We start from the raw sequence: 21,371 nt of genomic DNA, 5'->3' as shown, positions 1-21,371 counted from the left end.
GCATCTGGGAAATGGAGGCAGGAGGATCAGGAGTTCAAGGCCATCCTCACCTAGAAAGCTCAAAATCAGCATGAACGACATGAAAGAGACCTCATCTCAAAAAAGAAAGTGGAAGAGGGCTGGAGAAATTACTCAGCAGTTAAGAGCACTCGATGTTCTTCCAGAGGACCCAGATTCAATTCCCAGCAATGACATTAGCTCTCAAATGAGATCTAATGGTCTCTTCTGTCTGATGCCCTTTTCTGTTATACAGGAATACATGGAAATAGAGCAGTCACATCCATAAAATACATAAATAAATAAAGGAAGAGGAGAAAGAGGAAGCAGCAGCAACACTCAGTGAGATGGCTCAGTCAATAAAGGTACCATCTGAGATCAAGTCCTTGAAATAGGATTTGAAGAAGGAAATAACTGGGTCTTATAAATTGTTCTCTGACTGATTTGCACGTGTGCACAGCACACACACACACACACACACACACAGATGAATAAATAAATGTAAAAAAAGGAATGTAAATTCTTTGCCATTTGATGTATTTTTTTATATCCAGTAGGCGGCAGTTAGAACCACAGATTGTGCCACAGTGTTTGTATCATATCCTGTGACAGTATTTTAGTTTGTAAAAATAACAAACAGGAAGTTTCCCAAAATCATTACAAATCACCAAGTTTCTATGCATTAATTTTTTGGAGCTTTGGATACAGCAAGTATGGAATGCAGGAAAAGAATGGACAAAGTCCCATTTCAACCCAAGAGCAATTTGCAGTCATCAGGCTGATTGATAGTTGAACAACTTTTTGCATTTCTATAGGATTGTTTTTAATAGAAGGTGCTATTAAGTCCATTTATTCTCTGTGAAAAAATGCTCTACTTAAAAAAAACACTAGGGATGTAGTTCACTGTTAGTTTATGTTCTTAATTAATATGTCACACACTGGGTTTATTCCCCAGCACCCAGTCGAAACTATAAATTAAAGCCTGACTCTGCTATATCATTGTCTCATTAAAAAAAACTAGATTGAAATTTCATTGATTTAAGTTCCTTAGTTCTCCAGTTGTCTTCAAAGCTTTTTCTTCTGATAGCAAGGAAGAACTGCAGTTCACCCTGCATAGGAATATGGGGCAATTCCTTTGACCCCAAGACCAGTTATCTGTTGGGAAAAAAAGAATGAAACTGGTAAATTATAGTCTTCAAACCATCGTTACAAATCCAGGCATGGTGGCTCATACTTGTAACCTCAGTACTTGGGTGGTTGAGGCAGAAAGACTACATAGCCAGCCCGGGCTATGTAGTGAGATCTTGTCACAAACAAACACCAAGTAAATTGAGATTTATAATAATATATCTAGGGGCTGGAGAGATGGCTCAGTGGTTAAGAGCACTGACTGCTCTTCTAGAAGACCTGAGTTCAATTCCCAGCAACCACATGGTGGCTCATGACCATCTATAATGAGATCTGGTGCCCTCTTCTGGCCTGCAGGCATACATGTAGGCAGAACACTACATATAATAAATAAATAAAAAATAATAACATGTTTAGCTACCTTTAATAACCCCATTTTATTTTTTTATCATGAAAAAGAGTTAGGTATTACATGGTTCAACCAGTCATTCACATACATTCTAGCTCAATGAGCAAGCATGCACACTGATATAGAACAATTTAGTTCCATCATTTTCTCACCTGTCAAGAAAGGTGAGTTTTTATTTGTTTGTTTGTTTTGGTTTTTCAAGACAGGGTTTCTCTGTGTAGCCCAGGCTGTTCTGGAACTCTCTCTGTGTAGATCAGGCTGGCCTCAAACTCACAGAGATCTGCCTGCTTCTGCCTCCTGAGTGCTGGGATTAAAGGCATGCACCACCACTGCCTGACTCATGTATGATTTTTTAAATCAGTGTTTGCTCTGTCACAAAAATTGTTAAAAACCTGCACATATTTTTTATGACATCAGAACAATCAGATGATCTTACAAACACTATTGAAGCATGCAAATATTTCAAAATACTGAAAGTAGGTTAGACACATCATTCTGAACTTTATATAACTTATAGTCTAGAAAATCAAAATGGTTAAGTTTATTGTGACTAGATTAACATGCCAATCACATGTTTTTGGGGAAGTATGCAGAAGCACTGATCAATTATTTTACAGAATACCCTCCACACCCCCCCAAAAGACCACATCACCTTGAAAATGCCACCAGCATCAGGCTGCCTCAGAAGGCCTTCAGCATCCATCCCATCCCTGGCACAGGTCACATACATTTCAGAATAATCCTTTCCTCCAAAGCAGCATGATGTTGTTTTATCAACAGGCAACTTTACAGTTTGGAGTCTTTTTCCTAGGTCAACAAATACTTTATTTGAAATTTAGGTCTAGAAATTTGCATCATACACAATGCTTCTGGAGCTTTTATGAAGGATAGGGATGGTCTAAGAGACTGTGGGGGTCAGAATTCATCCCGTGGAAGGGGCTAATGCACAACAGAATGGCGTACCATCATGTGCTGACTACATCAATTTAAAACCTGAGGAAGCTTGGAAAGGAATTCTAGACACAAAAGAAAGCATGGCTTCTTGGTAGCCAGCATTCCCCCCCCCCACCATGGGCTGTGCTTGCTGGCAGTGAGCAGGAGCTCCGCAACTCCTTTAAGAAAAGGCTTACTGACTCAGCATAAGAAACGGGAGCTTCTATCCTAATATCCAACAAAATAGACTTCAAACTAAAATCAATCAAAAGAGACAAAGTAGGACATTTCATATTAGTCACAAATTCATGAATAGGAAATCTCAATACTGAACATCTATGCCCCAAATACAAGGGCACCCTCATATGTAAAAGAAACACTTCTAAAGCTTAAATCATACATTAAACTCCACACACTAATAGTGGGAGACTTCAACACTCCCCTCTCACCACTGGACAGGTGAGTCAGACAAAAAATTAACAGAGAAATAAGGGAACTAACAAATGTCATGACTCAAATGGACTTAACAGACATCTATAGAATATTCCATCAAAACTGAAAAGAATATACCTTCTTCTCAGCACCTCATGGAACCTTCTCAAAAATTGACCACATACTCGGTAACAAAACAAACCTCAACAGATACAAAAAATTGGAATAACCCCATGCATCTTATCAGATCACCAAGGCTTAAAACTAGACTTCAACAGCAATACTAATTCCAGAAAGCCAACAAGCACATAGAAATTAAACAATGCTCACCTGAATCATCAATGAGTTAAGGAAGAAATAAATGGAGAAATTAAAGACTTTCTAAAATTCAATGGTAATGATCACACAACATACCCAAATTTATGGGACACAATGAAAGCAGTGTCCCTACATAAAGAGGCTAGAAAAATCCCACACTAGTGAATTAACAGAACATTTAGAACAAAAAGAAGCAAGCTCACCTAAGAGAACTAGATGGCAGGAAATAATCAAATTGAGAGCTGAAATCAATTAAATAGAAAAAAGAAAACAATACAAAGAATCAATGAGACAGAGTTGGTTCTGCTAGAAAATCAACAAAATAGACAAACCTTTATTCAGATTAACTAAAAGGCAGAGAGAGAATATTCAAATTAACAAAATCAGAAATGAAAAGGGGGACATAACAACAGATATGGAGGAAATATAGAGAATCATCAGGCCATATTTCAAAAACCTGTACTCCACAAAATTGGAAAACTTAAAGGAAATGGACAAACTTCTGGATAAATATCACTTACTAAAATTAAATCAAGACCAGATAAACAAATTAAACAGACCTATAACTGCTGAAGAAATAGAAACAGTCATCAAAAGTCTCCCCCCCAAAAAAAGCCCAGGACCAGATGGTTTCAGCTCAGAATTCTACAAGATTTTCAAAGGAAACTAATACCAATACTCCTCAAATTGTTCCACACAATAGGATCAAAGGGAACATTGCCAAACTGTTATTTTATGAGGCTACAATTACCCTAATACCCAAACCATACAAAGACATCGCTTAGAAAAAAATTACAGATTAATTTCACTCATGAAATTTGATGCAAAAATACTCAATAAAATACTGGCAAATTGAATTCAAGAACACTTCAGAACCATCATCTACCATGATCAAGATGACTTCATCCTAGAGATGCAGGGATAGTTCAGCATATGAGAATCTGTCAATGTAATCCACCATATAAACACACTAAAATAAAAAACACATGATAAAAAAAGATAAAAAACACATGACAAATCACATTATATGTCAGAAAAGCTTTTGACAAAATACAACATCCCTTCATGATACAGGTCTTGGAGAGAGCAGGATTACAAGGAACATAAACATAATAAAGGCAATATACAACAAGTCAACAGCAATATCGCACTAAATGGAGAGAAAGAAATCAGAGAAACATCATCCTTCACAATAGCCACAAATAGCATAAAATATCTCAGAGTAAATCTAACCAAACAAGTGGAAGACTTACTTACATGACAAGGACTTTAAATCTTTGAAGAAAGAAATTGAAGAAGACACCAGAAAGTGGAAAGATCTCCCATGCTCTTGGGTAGGTAGAATTAACATAGTAAAAATGGCAATCTTACCTAAAACAATCTACAGATTCAATGTAATGCCCAGCAAAATCCCAGAAAAAAGCCAGACACAGAAAGACAATTATCACATGTACTCACTCATAGGTGGATTTTAAACATAAAGCAAAGAAAGCCAGCCTACAAACCACAATCCCAGAGAACTTAGACAACAATGAGGGCACTAAGAGAGACTTACATACATCTAATCTACATGGGAAGTAGAAAGTAGAAAAAGACAATATCTCCTGAGTAAATTGGGAGCATGGGGACCATGTGGGAGGGTTGAAGGGGAAGGGGAAAGGCAGGGAGGGGAGCAGAGAAAAATGTAGAGCTCAATAAATATCAATAAAAATATTCCAGCAAAATTCTTCACAGACCTTGAAAGAATGGTACTCAATTTTATATGGAAAAGCAAAAATCCCAGGAAAGCCAAAACAATCCTGTATAATAAAAGAACTTCTGGAAAGATCACAATCCCTGACTTAAAATTCTACTACAGAGATACAGTACTGAAAGCAGCCTAGTATCAGCATACAAACAGACAGGAGGACCAATGGACCAAATCGAAGACACCTTCGAACACCTGATTTTTGACAAAGAAGCAAAAAAAAAAAAAATCAAATGGATAATAAAATATCAAAAAGAAAGCATATTTAACAAATGGTGTTGGCATAACTGGATATCAACATGTAGAAGAATGAAAATAGATCCCTATCTGTCACCATGCATAAAACTCAAGTTCAAATGGATCAAAGACATCAATATAAAGCTAGCCACACTGAACCTCATAGAAGAGAAAGTGGGAAGTACACTTGAATGCATTGGCACAGGAGACCACTTCCTGAATATAACCCAGGTAGCACAGACACTGAAACAACTAATAATAAATGGGATTTCCTGAAACTGAAAGGCTTCTGTAAAGCAAAGGACATGGTCAATAAGACAAAACAACAGCGTACAGAATGGGAAAGATCTTCACCAACCCTGCATCAGACAGAGGACTGATCTCCAAAATATACAAAGAACTCAAGCAATTGGTCATCAAAAGAACAAGTTATCCAATAAAAAAATGGAGTATAGACCTAAACAGAAAATTCTCAACAGAGGAATTTGAAATGGCTGAAAGACACTTAAGGAAATGTTCAACATCCTTAGTCATCAGAGAAATGCAAATCCAGAACAACTCTGAGATTCCATCTTACACCTGTAAGGATGACCAAGATCAAAAACACTGATGATAACTTATGCTGGAGAGGTTATGGGGAAAGGGAACACTCCTGCATTGCTGGTGGGAATGCAAGCTGGTACAACTCCATTGGATGTCAGTGTGGTGATTTCTCAGAAAATTAGGAAACAACCTTCCTCAAGACCCAGCAATACCACTTTTGGGTATATACCCAAACAATGCTCAGTTGTACCACAAAGACATGTGTTCATAGCAGCTTTGTTTGTCATAGCCAGAACCTGGAAACAACCTAAATGCCCCTTGACTGAAGAATGGATAAGGAAAATGTGGTACATTTACACAATGGAGTACTACATAGAAGAAAATAATAACATTTTGAAATTTGCAGGCAGATGGATAGAGCTAGAAAACATTATTTTGAGTGAGGTAACCCAGACACAGAAAGACAATTATCATATGTACTTACCCATAAGCATTTTTTTTAAAACATAAAGCAAAGAAAATCATCCTACAAATCACAATTCCAGAGAACCTAGACAACAATGAGGATTTTAAGAGAGACATACATAGATCTAATCTACATTGGAATAGAAAAAGACAAGATCTCCTGAGTAAATTGGGAGCATGGGGACCTTGAGAGAAGGGAGGGGAGAGGCTGGGAGGTGAGCAGAAAAAAATAAAAATCAATAAAAATAGAAAGTATATAATATAAAAAATAAAAAAAGAAATGGCAGCTTCCTGGTTTTTCTGGTTCATGATGCCAGCATGAACTCTGACTCTTTCAGGAGGCTGAGCACTTAAATGGGGTTTGTGAGCAACATGCTACTAGTTGCTAAATGGTGACATAGACCAGCTGCGACCCTGGAGCTGGGGCAGCGTGTGTGGCTCTCAGAGGCAGTGAACATGCCTCCACCATGTTGGAGTGGGCAGAACCAACAGACAGGACCGTGGAATTGTTCCTAGCAATGTCTGCTTAGCATTTTTAGAAGTGGTCCTGGTCAGAAAAGGATTATAGATAAAATTATGTTTTGCAATAAAAACAAATTCAGATGGTAAAGACCTCTAAATGGGTTACATTGTTGGATAAATGTACATGGGCTTGAGAGAGAGAAGAAAAAATATAGAAAAAATAAAACATAGTCTTTAAAGAGATAGAGTAAGACAGTCATAGATTAAAGGAATAAAGAAAAATAAGCAATGTATACCTGGAAAATACACAGAGAGTATGAATTATGTTTAGTATTGTGTTTTCTTTGAATTTTTTGACTACAGAGAGATATTTGCTTTTGGGGCTGCTAAGTTAAACCAACATATATATTTTAAAGGTATTTTGATTACAAAATTTGGGTCTAAGGATTTGTTGCTTTGGAAAAGAGGTTCTGCTTTTATGGATTCTTTCCAGACTAATGTGGTTTGATGGGCCAAGACCATCCAAAAGATTTCCATGAACCCTCAAAATTACTTTGCCCAACAAAAAGCAGGAACGGTTTGGAAAGAACTATGCACAAATTACCTAAATAATTGTTTATAAATATGTTTACATTTAAAGGGGAATATTCTATAGAGATTTGCATTGGTATGGATGTTGGTTTATTGATACAAATTTAAGATCAATTTTGTTATATGTGTATTTATGCTCTTGTTTAAGGTATTGTTTTTGTGCAGCTCTTTTAAAAATGTAATATATAATTTAAAAATATAGGTTAATAGAAAATCATCTATGATAGTCAAGTTTGTAGTGAGGTTAGTTAGGTTTTCTAGATACATAGAAATATATTTCAGTTAGATAGGTATTTAAAATGTTTTAAGAACTTAGGACTTTTCATGACAATGAGACATATCTGCTCCTGGCAGCACCAATGTACTTCAAGAGGATAATAGGCATCAAAGAGACTCCTTATGGAGTTGGTTAGCCATTTGAGCAAGAAACTGCTCTTGCCTGGACTGCTTGATGTTATGCTGTATGAACTGGATATGTAGGACCCACAGAAAAATGACTGCTAAATTTGCCTAAAGATGAGATGGTCCTTTGGGGTTCCTGCTTCATGAAAAAAGTCTGCCAGACATTCTTCGGGATACAGAAGAAAGTGACTGGCAGACTACCAATATAGGGGGAACTGTCTTTGAAATTTTCTGCTTCTTGGAAAAGTCTGCTAGATACTATGGGCCTGTAGGGTGAAGACGGGTGCCCCAATGTTACAGAAGAACTTTGGGTGACTGTCTAGGCAGTGAGATGTCTCTTCAATTCTAGAGTTTTGGAAGTTGCTTACAATGCACTTCCTGTTTACTTAGGTAATATTTTATACTTCTGAAGTCTTTGATGGAGTTAAACAATAAATAGTTATAATTATAATTTTCCTTAGTTATGATAAAATATAAAGTAGATATAAATAATGTAACTGTAATTCTTTTTTGACACCTGTTTTGTTACATGTATTTTTTACTAAACCTTCATTTTTATTTAGACAGAAAAGAGGAAATGATGTGGGAAGTCCTTCTGTATATGTATTGCTTTTATTGGTTAATGAATAAAGAAACTGCTTTGGCCTATGATAGGGCAGAGTAGAGCTAGGTGGGAAAATTAAAGTGAATGCTGAGAGAAAGAAGGCAGAGTCAGTGAGAAGCCATGGAGCCACTGCAGAACACAGATGCTGGATGGAACCTTACTGGTTAGCTACAACCATGTGGCAATACACAGATTAATAGAAATGGGTTAATTTAATGTGTAAGAGCTACCTAGTAATATGCTTAAACTATTGACCAAAGAGTATTGCAAATAATACAGTTTCTGTGTGATTACTTTGGGTCTGGGCAGCTGGGAATGAATGAGCCATCTCTGACTACAAACCCCCACATGGCTTGACTGCCTCAAACTCACCATCTCCTTGGCTTAACCTCCTGATTTCTAGGTTTATATATAAGCTACCATATTACCTGGTTCCCATCCATGTATTTAACTTACCTTCTCTGACAATTTAACTATTGGCAGAGAGACTTACTTCCATAGGAAAAGAAATTCTGACTATAAATTTGGCGTTGTGTATTTTGCCTTCATTTCCAAAATTGCCCAGTTAAGACCACTAACATAACTCTAACTGTATTAGTAATGATCTCTAGTTTTCTGGACTGGGTAGGCTGTTCCATTTTGTCTCCAGCGTACCTGTCTCAGGATCTAGACGAATTACTCTTCCTCCATTGTAACAGGCCACCCAAAGCTTTCCCTCAGCATCAATGCACATTCCATCTGGAATTTGTTCATCTTTCTCCATCTTGTAAACAATTCTGCGGTTGGCTGCAGTTGATAACCAAAACCAAAACACGACAAAACAATGGGTCACAGAATGCTGACAAGTAGACGGTGCACTCTCAAGCACTGTCACTTATGCTTGTCTAGTGGCTGGCATGTGAAAAAAAAATTTTTTACTATATCATTTGGGATAGATTCACTTCCTTTTGTCTTTATAAAGATATATATGTCTAAGATTTCTAAGGCTTCAGAGGAAAAGAAAAGTTTTGTTTTCTTTTTTTCACTTCTGGAGGTAGAATTCAGAGCCTTGTGTATGGTAGACAAGTGCTCTACCACTAAGCTCAATAAAACTGCATTATCTACTTATTTAGATACAAGTTCTCATTTTATATCCAAGGCTGACCCAGAATTCATGTGTAGCCCAATCTGTCTTCAGAGTCTTAAAATAATCTTCCTTCCTCAGACTTCTGAGCACTAGGATTAGTCTTGAAGGAGCAGTCATCATGCCATTTCCGAATTCTTAGTATCAATAGGTAGCTCTCTGAGGCTGACCAAAACTAAGCTTTGCAAGTCTATCTCGAATGTTCTTCAGTCTGTGCTTAGATCACTATCTTAGTTACCAACATTCCTGCTTTTACTAAGCAGCTTAATGGTACCACATGAACAATGCATGTACAAAATCTGGGGAGACACTCATTATTTTTCTTACTTGCTACAAAATCAAGAAACAACAATTAAAGAGCTTACTTATTAAAAAGGGCATTCTAAAATCCTCAGGTTGCTTAAAGGAGATCCAGAGTAACTAAACAATGGACACTGAAATGTAGAAGAGGGCTGGAATTTCACCTTAGTACACACACAAAGAAATGAGTTTGGCCTCCAGCACCTCAAAACAAAAAACAAAAAACAAAAAACAAAACAAAACAATGCAGAAGAATAGCCAGCTACAAAATTCAGGTCATTCCAGCAATCAAATTGAGGTATAATGGAAAAATGTTAAAACCATGTGTAAGAAAATTGGGTAAGAATAGTCATAAAAAAGAGCACTACATACTTCAAAGAAAAGCCTCTGTACTGGAAGGGTTTGCCCTTGATTAAATCTACACAAAGCCTTGTGACTTTTTTCAAGTCATTTTTGCTCTTCCTGTCTGGCACTTTTCATCAAGCAGTTTCAATGTCTCCGTTTCAAATTCTTCTAAATAATTTTTTCTCTAGAAGTTCCCAGTGATGGCTCATTTTACAGAACATTGATGGAACTGAACCATGCCTATGGTTAACTTAAGATCAAATAAGAATCGGGCACCAAAATGTTCAGAGTTTTCCCTCTTTTCTCACACTCTGTTGTATATTATGAGCCTCTAGGCACTGTCTGATAGGTTAAGATTCATCTCCAGGGAGGAGATGGAAGAAACAGTTCAGGCCTAGTTGCAGTAGGCCAGCTATAGCCCTAGTCCCAAATAGCAGAGTTCAGATGTGCTGAGGACCACAGTTTGACTGGCAGTTCAGTCAAGTCTGAGTCATCTTTAATTTCAAAGTTCTGTAGTTGACAAATAAATACCTTTTCACATGGACTGTGGGAGATATCCCTTACTGATCATTAAGACATAAAAATGATATGAGTGGTATTATAAAAAATAATAAAGATGTTCTTACAGATCTGTCCTGTATGCAGGTCATAGTCAAAGGCATCCACAGAGTAGGACAGGCTGTCAATATAGTAGAAAATTTTATGGTCCAGGGACCAATCCAAACCATTGGAGATGTCTACTTGGTCAAAGTATTTCTTAACGTTGTGATCAGGAAAGAGGGAGTACAAGGACCCTTGGTGTCGCTCAAGTACTGCTGGGGCTGTTTCCTCAGCCATGGTGCCTTTGGGACACAAAGAACATTAGCTCAGACCTGTAGATATTCATCCTGTACAACCCCCATCTTCTCTCATTATGGATCATTTGCAGTATTTTAGTTAAGAGAATTTTATACAATCTCAAATTTAAACAATCTCTTTTTCTTATCTTTTAAGGATGGCAACTGCCTTTCTTATAATGGAAAGAAACCCACCCTAAGGCTGGGTGTGATAACACACCTATGATACCAACACTTTAGATTAGGAAACACGAGGGTGAATTTGAAACAGCTTGGTGACTTTGAGGTATGGTTGGGCTACATAACAACCTCCTTCCTCAAACTCACTCTCTCTCTCTCTCTTTCTCTCACAAACACGCACACACATACACATATACACAAATGCACAATACACTATTTAGCAATTTAGAGATATGGTTTCAAATAAGAAGGGATAAACATGAACTAACCTCATTTTCTCCTACTGAGCACAAGTATAAAACCTGAACAAAATGCATGGTATATGCTAAGTGTGGTGGCCCCTCCCCTGTAATCCCAGCACTCTGGAAGCCAAAGGAGGACAATCAGAAGATTGGGGACCACCTGAGATATGTAAGAATGTAACCCCTTAAAAGAGATTTGTGGACTCCTAGGCTCATCCTCAGCCTGTATCACAGGTTCTAAAGGATTTAAATATTGTGCAGGGTCTCATAACACAATATTCATAATCTCTAGGATATAACCTAAAATTATTTGGTGCTATATTTGGCATTAAATGTCTTCAAAAGCCAAAAGCCCATGTGTTAATGACTTGTGAGATGCTGTGACTTTTTAGGGGGTGGAGCCTATTAGAAGTCTCAGGTCATTGGATGCATGACTTTTTAAAAAAATATTTATTTATTTACTTATTATGTATACAATATTCTGTCTGTGTGTATGCCTGCAGGCCAGAAGAGGGCACCAGACACCATTACAGATGGTTGTGAGCCACCATGTGTTTGCTGGGAATTGAACTCAGGACCTTTGGAAGAGCAGGCAATGCTCTTAACCTCTGAGCCATCTCTCCAGCCCCTGGATGCATGACTTTTAAGGGGGTTGTGGAACACTGGCCAGTCTAGTCATCTTTTACTTGCTGGCTCACGAGATGTGAAATTTGCTCTACCACACGTTCTCAACACAATATGTTTCCTTACCAGAGGTCCAAAGCAATAGGGTCATTTGATCATGGACTAGAACCTTTAAAAATGTGTATCAAAATAACCTTTTTTTCTCTTTGTAAGTTAATCACCTTAGTTATCTCATTATTGTGATGGAAAGATAACTAATAAATTGAGCAACACAGGGAAGGAAGGGTGGATGACTCAATAAGTGTAGGAAATCAATAGATTATGAAAATCATATGGCACAGATGTTGGAAGATTTTGTTAAAGACTAATGCAAGTTTTATAAAAAAATAATTATAAACAGTCATGAATCTCAGAATAGAACACATTGCCAAAGTATTAGAAGCTGTGAAGAATAACCAAACAAAACTAGAGAGTGCACTGGACCAACTCAATAGCAGAAGAGCATTAACATGAACAAAGGTCAGTGTAGTCTATGTTAGAGCAATGAAAATAAGGTAATGGGCTGGAGAGATGGCTCAGTGGTTAAGAGCACTCTCAGATGTCCTAAGTTCAGTTCCCAGCAACCACATGGTGTCTCATAACCATCCATAATGAGATCTGTAGGTGTACATGCAGGCAGAACACTGTATACATAATAATAACAGCTTTTTAAAAAGAAACCAGGTAAAGTGAAAAGCAGAGCCAAAAAGCTTTGGAAGACAAAAAGAGCAGATCCTGTAGCCCCAGGGCAGCAAAAAGGCTAAGACCTCATTGGGTGCCTAGAGAAAAAGAAAAAGTGCAGGCGAAAGGTTTTTGAAGGTTATGTGGCTCAAAACTTTCCAGATTGGAGAACATTATCAAAGTTTTCAGTAGACTTAAGAAGCTGAGCAAATCCAAAACATAATGAACAGAAAGGAACCAAGACCCCCACACACTGTGATCAAATTACTGAAACCTAAAGTCAAATAAAGATACTTGAAAACAATGAAGGAAAAATGTCATATTACATATGGTGGGCAAAGAGGGGAGTTACAGGTTGAAAATGGCCTAGTCACTAAGAATACACAGCAATTTTAAATGGCTATTTATTTAATAGTACAGCATTAAAACAACAAAGAAAAATTTGTCATACCTGAAAAGAGGTAGAAAAATACTGAATTATACTGGGAACAATCAACATCCTTCTCTCAGTGGCAGGAAGTAGAAGAACTGAGAGCAGAGAGTTACTGCCGCTTACAGAATGCTTTGCCAAGCAACAGCAGCATATGCATTCGTCTCAAGTACTTCATTCCCTTAAGTCAGTGTTCAGTATTCAGGGAGATGGACTTGGGTGTCACATGCTCTCAGAGGCCAGAACAGACTCTGATTAGAGTGAAGAAACTGGGAAGCTACTATTTCATACTTCATTTGAAAGAAGAGGAAAATAGATTGCAAATAGGAGAAGCAAGCTTGAGTGGCAAGAGGACAGTGTATAGGTACATATATATACCTATATATATATGTATATAGTGTATAGGTCCTCTATCTTTCTCTCTATATAGGTATATAGTGTATAGGTCCTAAATATATAGACATATACTGTATAGGTCCTCTCTCTATATAGGTATATAGTGTATAGGTCCTATATATAGGCATATAGTGTATAGGTCATATATATATATATATATATATATATATATATAGGTGTAAAATGCATAGGTCCTCCTTCCCTGGGGAAGATGAGTCACTCAGCAGTTTCCTGCTATCTCAAAGTTGCTTCACAAACATTCTTCCACACCTCTCACGAAGAGACTGAAGAACATGTGGAAGGGCTATCTTTCCTCCTTTATCTAAGGTTGTGCTATGTAGCCCAGGATGGATTTGAACTTACAATATTCCTGCCTCGGTTTCCTGAGTGCTAGGATAACAGGTGTATGGCACCGGGATCAACTTCATAATTCTTTATCTAGCAGAAATTATTGGCAGAGGGACTCTCTATAGATTTCCATCTTTATTCTTTCAACCTACGCTGGGTAATCTCTGTGGTTGTAAACAGTCCAGCAAGATGTGGACCAATAGATAGTCAGTTCATGACATCTTACCTGCCTCTCCTGCTGATAGTGAGTCACCATGGGAAAGGCTGTCATAGCCAAACAACATGAGAAGGCAGTGTAGGGATGGAAAAATGGGGATGGTGAATCAATGCTGGCTAATTCCCAGGGTGATAGGAGGTGAAAAATAACTGATATTTTAAACTACAGTTAAAATTCTTCTAAAGTCAGATGTAGTGTTTGATATGTGTCTATAATCCCAGCATTTGGGACCTGGAGGCAGGAAGATTGCAAGTCTGAGGCAAACCTCATCTGCATAGCAAGTTTGAGGGCATCCTGGACCCCATAGTGAAACTTTTTCTCAAAGCAACAAAACAAAACAGCAGTTACTATGAAGCAGAGATGCTGCAGGACTTCAGCATCACCAATGAGGGGCAGAGGGACAGCGTGTATCTCCAGGCTGGATGCCCTGAGAAGGACAGGACATCACCTCCACAGTATTCCAGTCAGGAATGTCTAACATCAAACTAATCTCAAGGAAACATCAGACATCTACAAAATGAACAATGTTTTATTATTAAAGAGGGTGGGTGGGATCATAGTCTTTAAAAATGGCAATGCCATAAAAAAGAGAGAAGGGGGAGGGTCAAGAAAATGCTTCATATTAAGAGGATAAAAAGACAAATAAGTACAGTATGTGATTCCAGACTGGATCCGTCACTGGAGGGGAAAATTCCATAAGGGACATTATTTGGTCAGTTGACATAATAGAAATACAGACTTATTGAATCAATGCTAAACTTCTGTAAATTGTGTTCATGTAAAAATATGCCATTCTCGCCAGGCATGGCACGGTGGCACACACTTTTAATTCCAAAATTCAGAAGGCAGAAACAGGTGTATTTCTGTGAGTTCAAGGTCAGCCTGGTCTACTTAGCAAGTTTCAGTCTGGCCAAGGTTGCATCGTAAGACTGTGTCTCAGAAAAAAGTCGCTTTCCTTAGAGAACACACAACACACACACACATACACATGCAACCCTAAATGTTTCTGGAGAGAGAAAGGCTCTGATAGAGTACATATTAAAACTAGAACAAAATGTTTACAAGTCACTCTCTAACTCTGGGTAAGGCTTAATATATATGTTCATTATATAGTATCTAGTATATATACATTTTTTTCCATCCCATAGTAACACACACACACACACACACACACAGAGTAAGATTCAAACACAAGAAATAGGGGCAAAAAAAAAGAAAAAGAAATCATACCAGCAAAGTATCTTCCAGCAGGATCCACCTTCCCATCATTGAATCGATTATTTGTCTTATCTTTATCCACCGTGGCTAAGACAAATACTGATTGATCTTCCCAGTTCAAAGCACAAAATTTGGTTCCAATGGTGGCAACATAGCCACCCAACTGTCGAAGTGCCACTGAGCTAACTGGGGCATCTGCAGAGGTAAAGGCAATACCTAGAAGGTAGTAGGCAATCTGGTGGTCCAGCACAGAGGTCATTTTGTCATGTTTCATCTCTTAGGCAGGGGTTCAGTAATTTTTTTGGGGGGGGGTTTGAGACAGGGTTTCACTGTTTAGCTCTGGCTGTCCTGGAACTTGTTTTGTAGACCAGTTTAGGGTGGCCTCAAACTCACAGAGATTTGCCTCTCTGCCTCCCAAGTGCTGGGATTAAATGAGTGCACCACCACCCCATGGGTCCAGTGATTTTAATAGTACTAAAATGTTGTCTGACCATGTAGCTGAGGGGTAGCCCCAATCTCAGTATTCTCTTGCCTCTTCCTTCTGAATACTAGTATTATTGGTGTGCACTGCCATATTAGTTAATACCATGTTGAAAGAGTCCTTATTTTTAATATATTTAATTACAAATTGTTACTCATTTTCCAAATATTTTTGAAAGTATGCAAGGTATGACTAATACGATTGTATATGCAATGAAATACAACCCTTATATCTCTATTATATTCCTATATTTTTATTTTAATAGTTAGCTTTTCTGGTTTTAATATTCTTCCCTGTATTAAAAAGAAAGCTTTTTAAGTGGAGAGAGATTACCGTGTTGAGTATCACAGGAAATACAGTTATCTGAGTTTGTTTAGAAACATTTCCCAAGCACCTCATCAAAGCTAAATGCTCTTAGCTCAAAGCCCTGCTCAGAAGTTGACTCAAGCCCTTGGGGACCCTGGGAATATACAAGACCATATAAGGAGGGTCATGCTCTTAACAAGGAATTTAACTACAGCCTGAGATGCCTCCTGATAATTTAGTTTTCTAAACTCCTGATAAAACATAGACCCTTGGCAAGACTGGGAGACTTTGCTAATTATGGGTAGGAATTTGGGGAATGCTGGGAATGAGGGACCAGGGAAGGCAGAGGCAGAAGCATTCTGCTTGGAGCTATAAACACATTGATGGGTAAGTTTGAAGCTGATTCTAGTGGAAGCAAGAACCTGTGAGTTCCACATCAACCTTAGCTATATGTCAAGCCCTTGCCTTATAAAGAAAACGGTTCAGTAGGTAAGGGCTTTTTGCCACCAAGTCTGATAATCTGAGTTCAATCTCCAAAACTCATATAGTGGAAAGAAAGAGTTCCAAAAGTTGTCCTCTGACTTTATATGGTGGAAGAAGTGAACCGACTCCTGCAAGTTCTTCTCTGACGTCAACATGGGTGCGGGGGAACCAGTATGCCCCAAACACAAAATCAATTTTTTCAAAAAGTCTGGGAATGCAGCTTGTGGTGTGTGTGTGTCCTGGTTTCAATCTTCAGCACCAGGGAAAGATGCTTTAAACTCACAGTTGAATTCATGGGAAGAGAGCAGAAACCAGAAATTCCCTTTGATTTAGGAAAATCCTGCTATCTCTTCCCAAGGATCCAATAACAAAAACAGAAACTTGTTTGCCTACTCGATAAGCACTCCCGGCCCATCGCCTGGAGACATAGAAAGCCCTAAAAACTCCTTTGAAACCACAAAGCTCTCTTGGGAATCCTGTCAGTAATCTCACATTTGTGCTGGGAGTAAACAGTACTGGTTGATGCTTTTGAAGCCTAGGAACTCTCTCTCTCTTTTTTTTTCCCACAAAGAAGTGATACATCTGTTTATATTGTTGTTGGCTTTTTTTTTTTTGAAAATGGAGGTCTTGGCCTAACCAGAGTAGATAGCTTTTGCTATGCCACTAATGGAGTGTTCGCCGTGGATACTGTTATCTGAAGGCAATCACTATACTGAAAGAGACACTATAGTACCTCAGCATTAAAACAAAAACAGGGCACTGGAGGCATAATTTCGTGGTAGAGTACTTGCTGAGCATGCCTGAAGCCGAGGGTTCCATCTCCAGCAGCACAAACTAAAGCAAAGGAAGTTGGGAATGTTGTGCTCCAAGCAAGAGGATGAGAAAAGTATTGATGATCATCATTGGGTTCACATGGATCACAGGTACAGAGACCATGACAACCCAAAGCATTTCAAAGTATCTTTAGTCAGGCTTTAAGAAGAAGGACCCAAGTCAATGATGTCCCCCTTCTCCCCCCCCCCCCCCCCAAGCTGGGAAAAGATGGCTAACTGTGAGGAGAGGAGCTTGGCTTTCATTCTTACCCACAGCCACTCGTTGCACATGCTTGCTGAGTGAGTCCCATCGACAAACCTTCTTTGCAGGGATGTCTACAAACAGCAGAGAGTTGGATACCTCCTCCCATACCGGAGACTCCCCACACCTGCAGTTCTCTCGTAAAACACATTCGATCTTGATGGAAGACATGGTCGCAGGAAAAGCCTATTAAAGGGAACAGAGAATAAATGAAAGGCAATTGTATGGAACAAATTCAGCACAAGACCCAGTACGGATGGCAGGGATACCTTGGTTTCTGGTATTGTGCAGATACGACAGTTTTCTGAAATTACAGGTTAATGGCAATCCTGCATTGAGCAATTCTATCTGCACCAGGTTTCCAACAGCTCAGACAGTACTGAGGGTTTTGAGCAATAAAGTATTTTTTTTAGTTAAGATATGCACAGTAGCACTTCTGTACACTGTAAATGTAGTTTTTATATGCACTTGGAAGACAAAAAAATCTGTTAATTGATTATTATAAAATTAATTTTATTAAGGCAGTCTGGAACCAAATCTGAACTCTCCCTGAGTATTGAATCAGAATAAAAAGGCGGGTGTACTTCCCCCCATCAGAGCAAGGTGTGCAGCATGGCAGCAGATGGTGAGGAGGAGAAAGAAGAAAGGGCTAGTAGGACATGACATGAAGCATCTCCAGTCAACTTACCAGTGAGGGTCTTTTCAAGCTGCCTTTAAAACGGAAAAGAAAAGAAGCACTCTGCCACCCACACCTTGGTGGTAGTAACTCAGCAAGAGTGCTAGGCAGCCTTTTATGCTTGCACCCTGACCTCCAAAGGGCGGGCAACTCCCTTATTGGTGGCCCCTCTGGGTGTCTGCAGGTCACCTTTTTATGCTGTCACTCCTCCCTCATCAACTGATGCTATTGCTCTCCTTGGGGGAGGGCAGCCAGTTTTAGAAATGTATTCATCAGTGATAATACCCTGAATTAAGTTAACAGCCAGAGGCTTGGTGTGTGGCCAGGGTACAACAGTTTCCTAGTGCTAGGGCTTGGGGTTAATATCTAGTACTGTCCCTACCTCCCCCAAAAAGTCTATGTCCATTTTCAAATTCAGACAATCGCAGGTGTGAAGGGCATTTTCCCTGGTAAGTGTTTTTGTTTGTTTGTTTGTTTGTTTGTTTTTAAGTGTCAATGCGGGGCGGGGATGAAGATAGAACCAGGACCTTGATGCACTCTGCTACAGTACTCCACCTCTCGCTCCCTTAGTTGTTGAAGCTTGGCTCCTTGAGGCTAGTTGGCAGGGAGCCTTGAATCCCAAAGGCAAAGAACAATCTATGCTTGGACTTTAGGCCAAAGACTGTAGCCATTGAACTGGGAGAAATTAAAAAAAGAAAAATTATCAGAAAAATAGAGATCTGTCAAGAATTCTCCCTTGAAGGGGCAGGAAACTTTGCTCTGCAAGTCTGCCCCAGTAGGTCTTAGTGCTGATGGAAATTGCGGCAACTTCATGCTTCTCCCAGGGGTCTACCTGATTTGAACTAAGCAGTTCCACACGTGGGTGGGCAAGTGAATACAAGGGTCGGGGGAGAACAAGCTTTGGTTCAATATTTCCTTCAATAAATTGCATGATTTTAGAAACACAGCTCAGACCTCTGTCTCAAAGTATTAACTACCAGCACTGTAGCATTTGCCATGTTTCATTGGCTGTTAAAAATTGACCCAGGCTCCAAAGGGCTTTCATGCTATCAATCTTAGATAAGCCGCAAGATCAGACGCAGGACTTTTGCAATAGCATTTTCAACTCCACAGTCTGTCCTGCGAGCAACGGGGGGTGGGGGCAGTGCTGCCAAATGACCCATTTTTTGACCGGGTTGAGGGGAAGGGAGGTTCTGACTGCAAACTGGCGGCTTGGATGGGGGTGGAGTACCTGTGCCAACGGGAGGGTTCTTCGGACAAGCTGGTAGCACTGCTGCGCCTCCCGAGGTTGGGGGCAGTGACAGCAATGACAGAGCTCTGGGAAGCTGACCGCCACCGAGCCTACCTTGCTCCTGGCACGGGGTCTCCGGTTGGTCACAGGGCAATCTCTGCGCCGTGTGGGAAGACAAGGGTGAGCGAATCTAGCTTCCCGGTCGCCTGGGAATCTAGCTTTCTTGCCTTCTTCACTAATGCTGTCCTGTCCTGGATATTCGCAAGGCTAGTGTGACAGCGCAGGCAGCTCAAAGGTCACGCAGAGAACCTTGGGAAGGAGAAAAAACTCTCCAGGCAGATGGATAGCCACAGGCCTGGGGACTGTGAGGCCTCACCCTTCTCGCTCCTGGTGCTCACGCTGTCTCCCACAGCAACTGGAAGCACCCAGCTGAATCCAGCCCAGGCCGGCATGAGAAGCAGCAGGGGGCACAGCAAAAGTAAACTTTGGAGTTTGGACGGCTATCTAAAGTTAATCTCTTAGTTCAACAAACAGAAAGAAGTTGTTAAAATGCCTAAAGGATTGGGACAGGGATCTGGTTAAACACAAATAGGTTAAAAAGAAAAGAACAAAGCGGTTAAACAAAGCCCTTCGCCTCCCTAGCTGGGAAGACCTTGGTGACAACAGGCCAACCCTTGCAAAATACTTTTGGAAGGGGAAGAAAAATGACTTTATTTGATATGGTTTAAAAATTACATGGAATAAATGATCCTAAACAACATTTAGCTTTCCAGTTCCCACCGAGAGCTATACATAGCTATACTTTTCTCCAAAACACCCCTGAGTTTGTGCTGGTTCTAGAATCAGTAGTATATAAGTGCTCAACTGGTATGTCTGGAAGTTTCAAAGGTACTTTCATGTTATTTCTTTTCCCTTCATTTTTGTAGGGTTAGGGTGAAACTCAGGGCCACCTACCTCCAAGTATTCTACTACTGATCCACACTCTTAAGAAATTGTTGCTTGACAGTCTCATTGTATATCACCAACTCCACACCAAAACTCAGCCCCCCTTTCTTTTCTTTTGAAACAGTCTCAGGTAGGCTGGGCTGGCCTTAAACTGGTTATGTAGATAAGAATAGCCTTGACTCCTCTTGCCTCTGTCCCACTTTTCCCTTTTCTAAAACATAATCATTTATTTTTGTGTGTGTGTGTATGTTTGCTTGTATATATATATATATATATATATGTATTGCATTGCATACATGCCTGGTGCCTGTGGAGACCAAAAAAGGGTGCTGGATCGGGTGCTGGGAGTAGAACCCATATCATCTACAAAATTAGCAAGTGCTCTTAACTGCTGAGTTATTTCTCCAGCCCCAATTTTTTTTTCTTAAAAAGCAATGGAGGGAGGTGGCTGTGGTGGTACGTACATAACCGTAGCACTCCAGAGCTGGAAGCAGGAGGTCACTGAAAGTTCAAGAACAGCCAGGTTTAGGTGAAGAGTTCCAAGTCAGTCATAGGGGCATAATGAGATCATTTCCAAAATTCAAAATTAAAATAGGGGCCTGGGAAATGGCGTATTTGGTACAGTACTTGGTGTATGTGCATGAGGATCCAAGTTTGGATCCCAGCACCTACTGAAAAAGCCTGGCGTAGCAGGTGGCCTCATATCTGTAACTCTGGAGTAGAGAATGGAGCGTCTCTGGCCAGCTAGCTTAGCTAAGTTGGTGAATTCAATCCCTAGGATCCATATGGTGGAAGGCAAGAGCAGAATCCCACTAATTTTGCTCTGACTTACACACACAGACTATGACATAAGCATGATACCCCCTCCCATAAATAATAAGTGTAGTTAAAAATAAAACATCTAGTATTTCACTTGAGATTTGTGTGC

General features: G+C 39.4%; 1 protein-coding gene across 3 annotated transcripts; it reads right to left on the bottom strand.

Annotated features, from left to right (window-relative positions):
* Positions 1 to 513: 513 nt before the first annotated feature.
* Positions 514 to 19,873, bottom strand: Rgn (regucalcin). 3 transcript variants are annotated; one of them, XM_048461448.2, is made up of 7 exons: positions 19,613 to 19,873; positions 17,600 to 17,777; positions 15,260 to 15,442; positions 10,663 to 10,878; positions 8,923 to 9,054; positions 2,187 to 2,341; positions 514 to 1,152 (listed from the first exon to the last, which is right to left on the bottom strand). In XM_048461448.2, the coding sequence occupies exons 2-7, from the start codon at positions 17,760 to 17,762 to the stop codon at positions 1,102 to 1,104; spliced, it is 900 nt and encodes a 299-aa protein (XP_048317405.1). In that variant the 5' UTR covers positions 17,763 to 17,777; positions 19,613 to 19,873; the 3' UTR covers positions 514 to 1,101. The 3 variants fall into 3 exon arrangements, with proteins under 3 accessions (XP_048317405.1, XP_048317404.1, XP_048317406.1); XM_048461447.3 differs by lacking the exon at positions 19,613 to 19,873 and adding an exon at positions 18,280 to 18,436; XM_048461449.3 differs by lacking the exons at positions 15,260 to 15,442; positions 19,613 to 19,873 and adding an exon at positions 18,280 to 18,436.
* Positions 19,874 to 21,371: the final 1,498 nt, after the last annotated feature.

The sequence above is a fragment of the Myodes glareolus genome, chromosome X, assembly GCF_982192425.1.
Source record: "Myodes glareolus chromosome X, mMyoGla1.1, whole genome shotgun sequence".
Lineage (NCBI taxonomy): Eukaryota > Metazoa > Chordata > Mammalia > Rodentia > Cricetidae > Myodes > Myodes glareolus.
Note: the sequence above shows the minus strand (reverse complement) of the source record. Positions and strands in the feature narration are given on the sequence as shown.

Excerpts from the sequence above, each read along its gene's own strand:
- Rgn (XM_048461448.2), bottom strand. The coding sequence starts at position 17,762 with ATGTCTTCCATCAAGATCGAATGTGTTTTACGAGAGAACTGCAGGTGT. Across the intron at positions 10,879-15,259 it reads TGCTGGAAGATACTTTGCTG|GCACCATGGCTGAGGAAACA; the intron begins GTATGATTTCTT and ends TGTGTCCCAAAG. Across the intron at positions 2,342-8,922 it reads TCGTCTAGATCCTGAGACAG|GAAAAAGACTCCAAACTGTA; the intron begins GTACGCTGGAGA and ends TTGTTGACCTAG.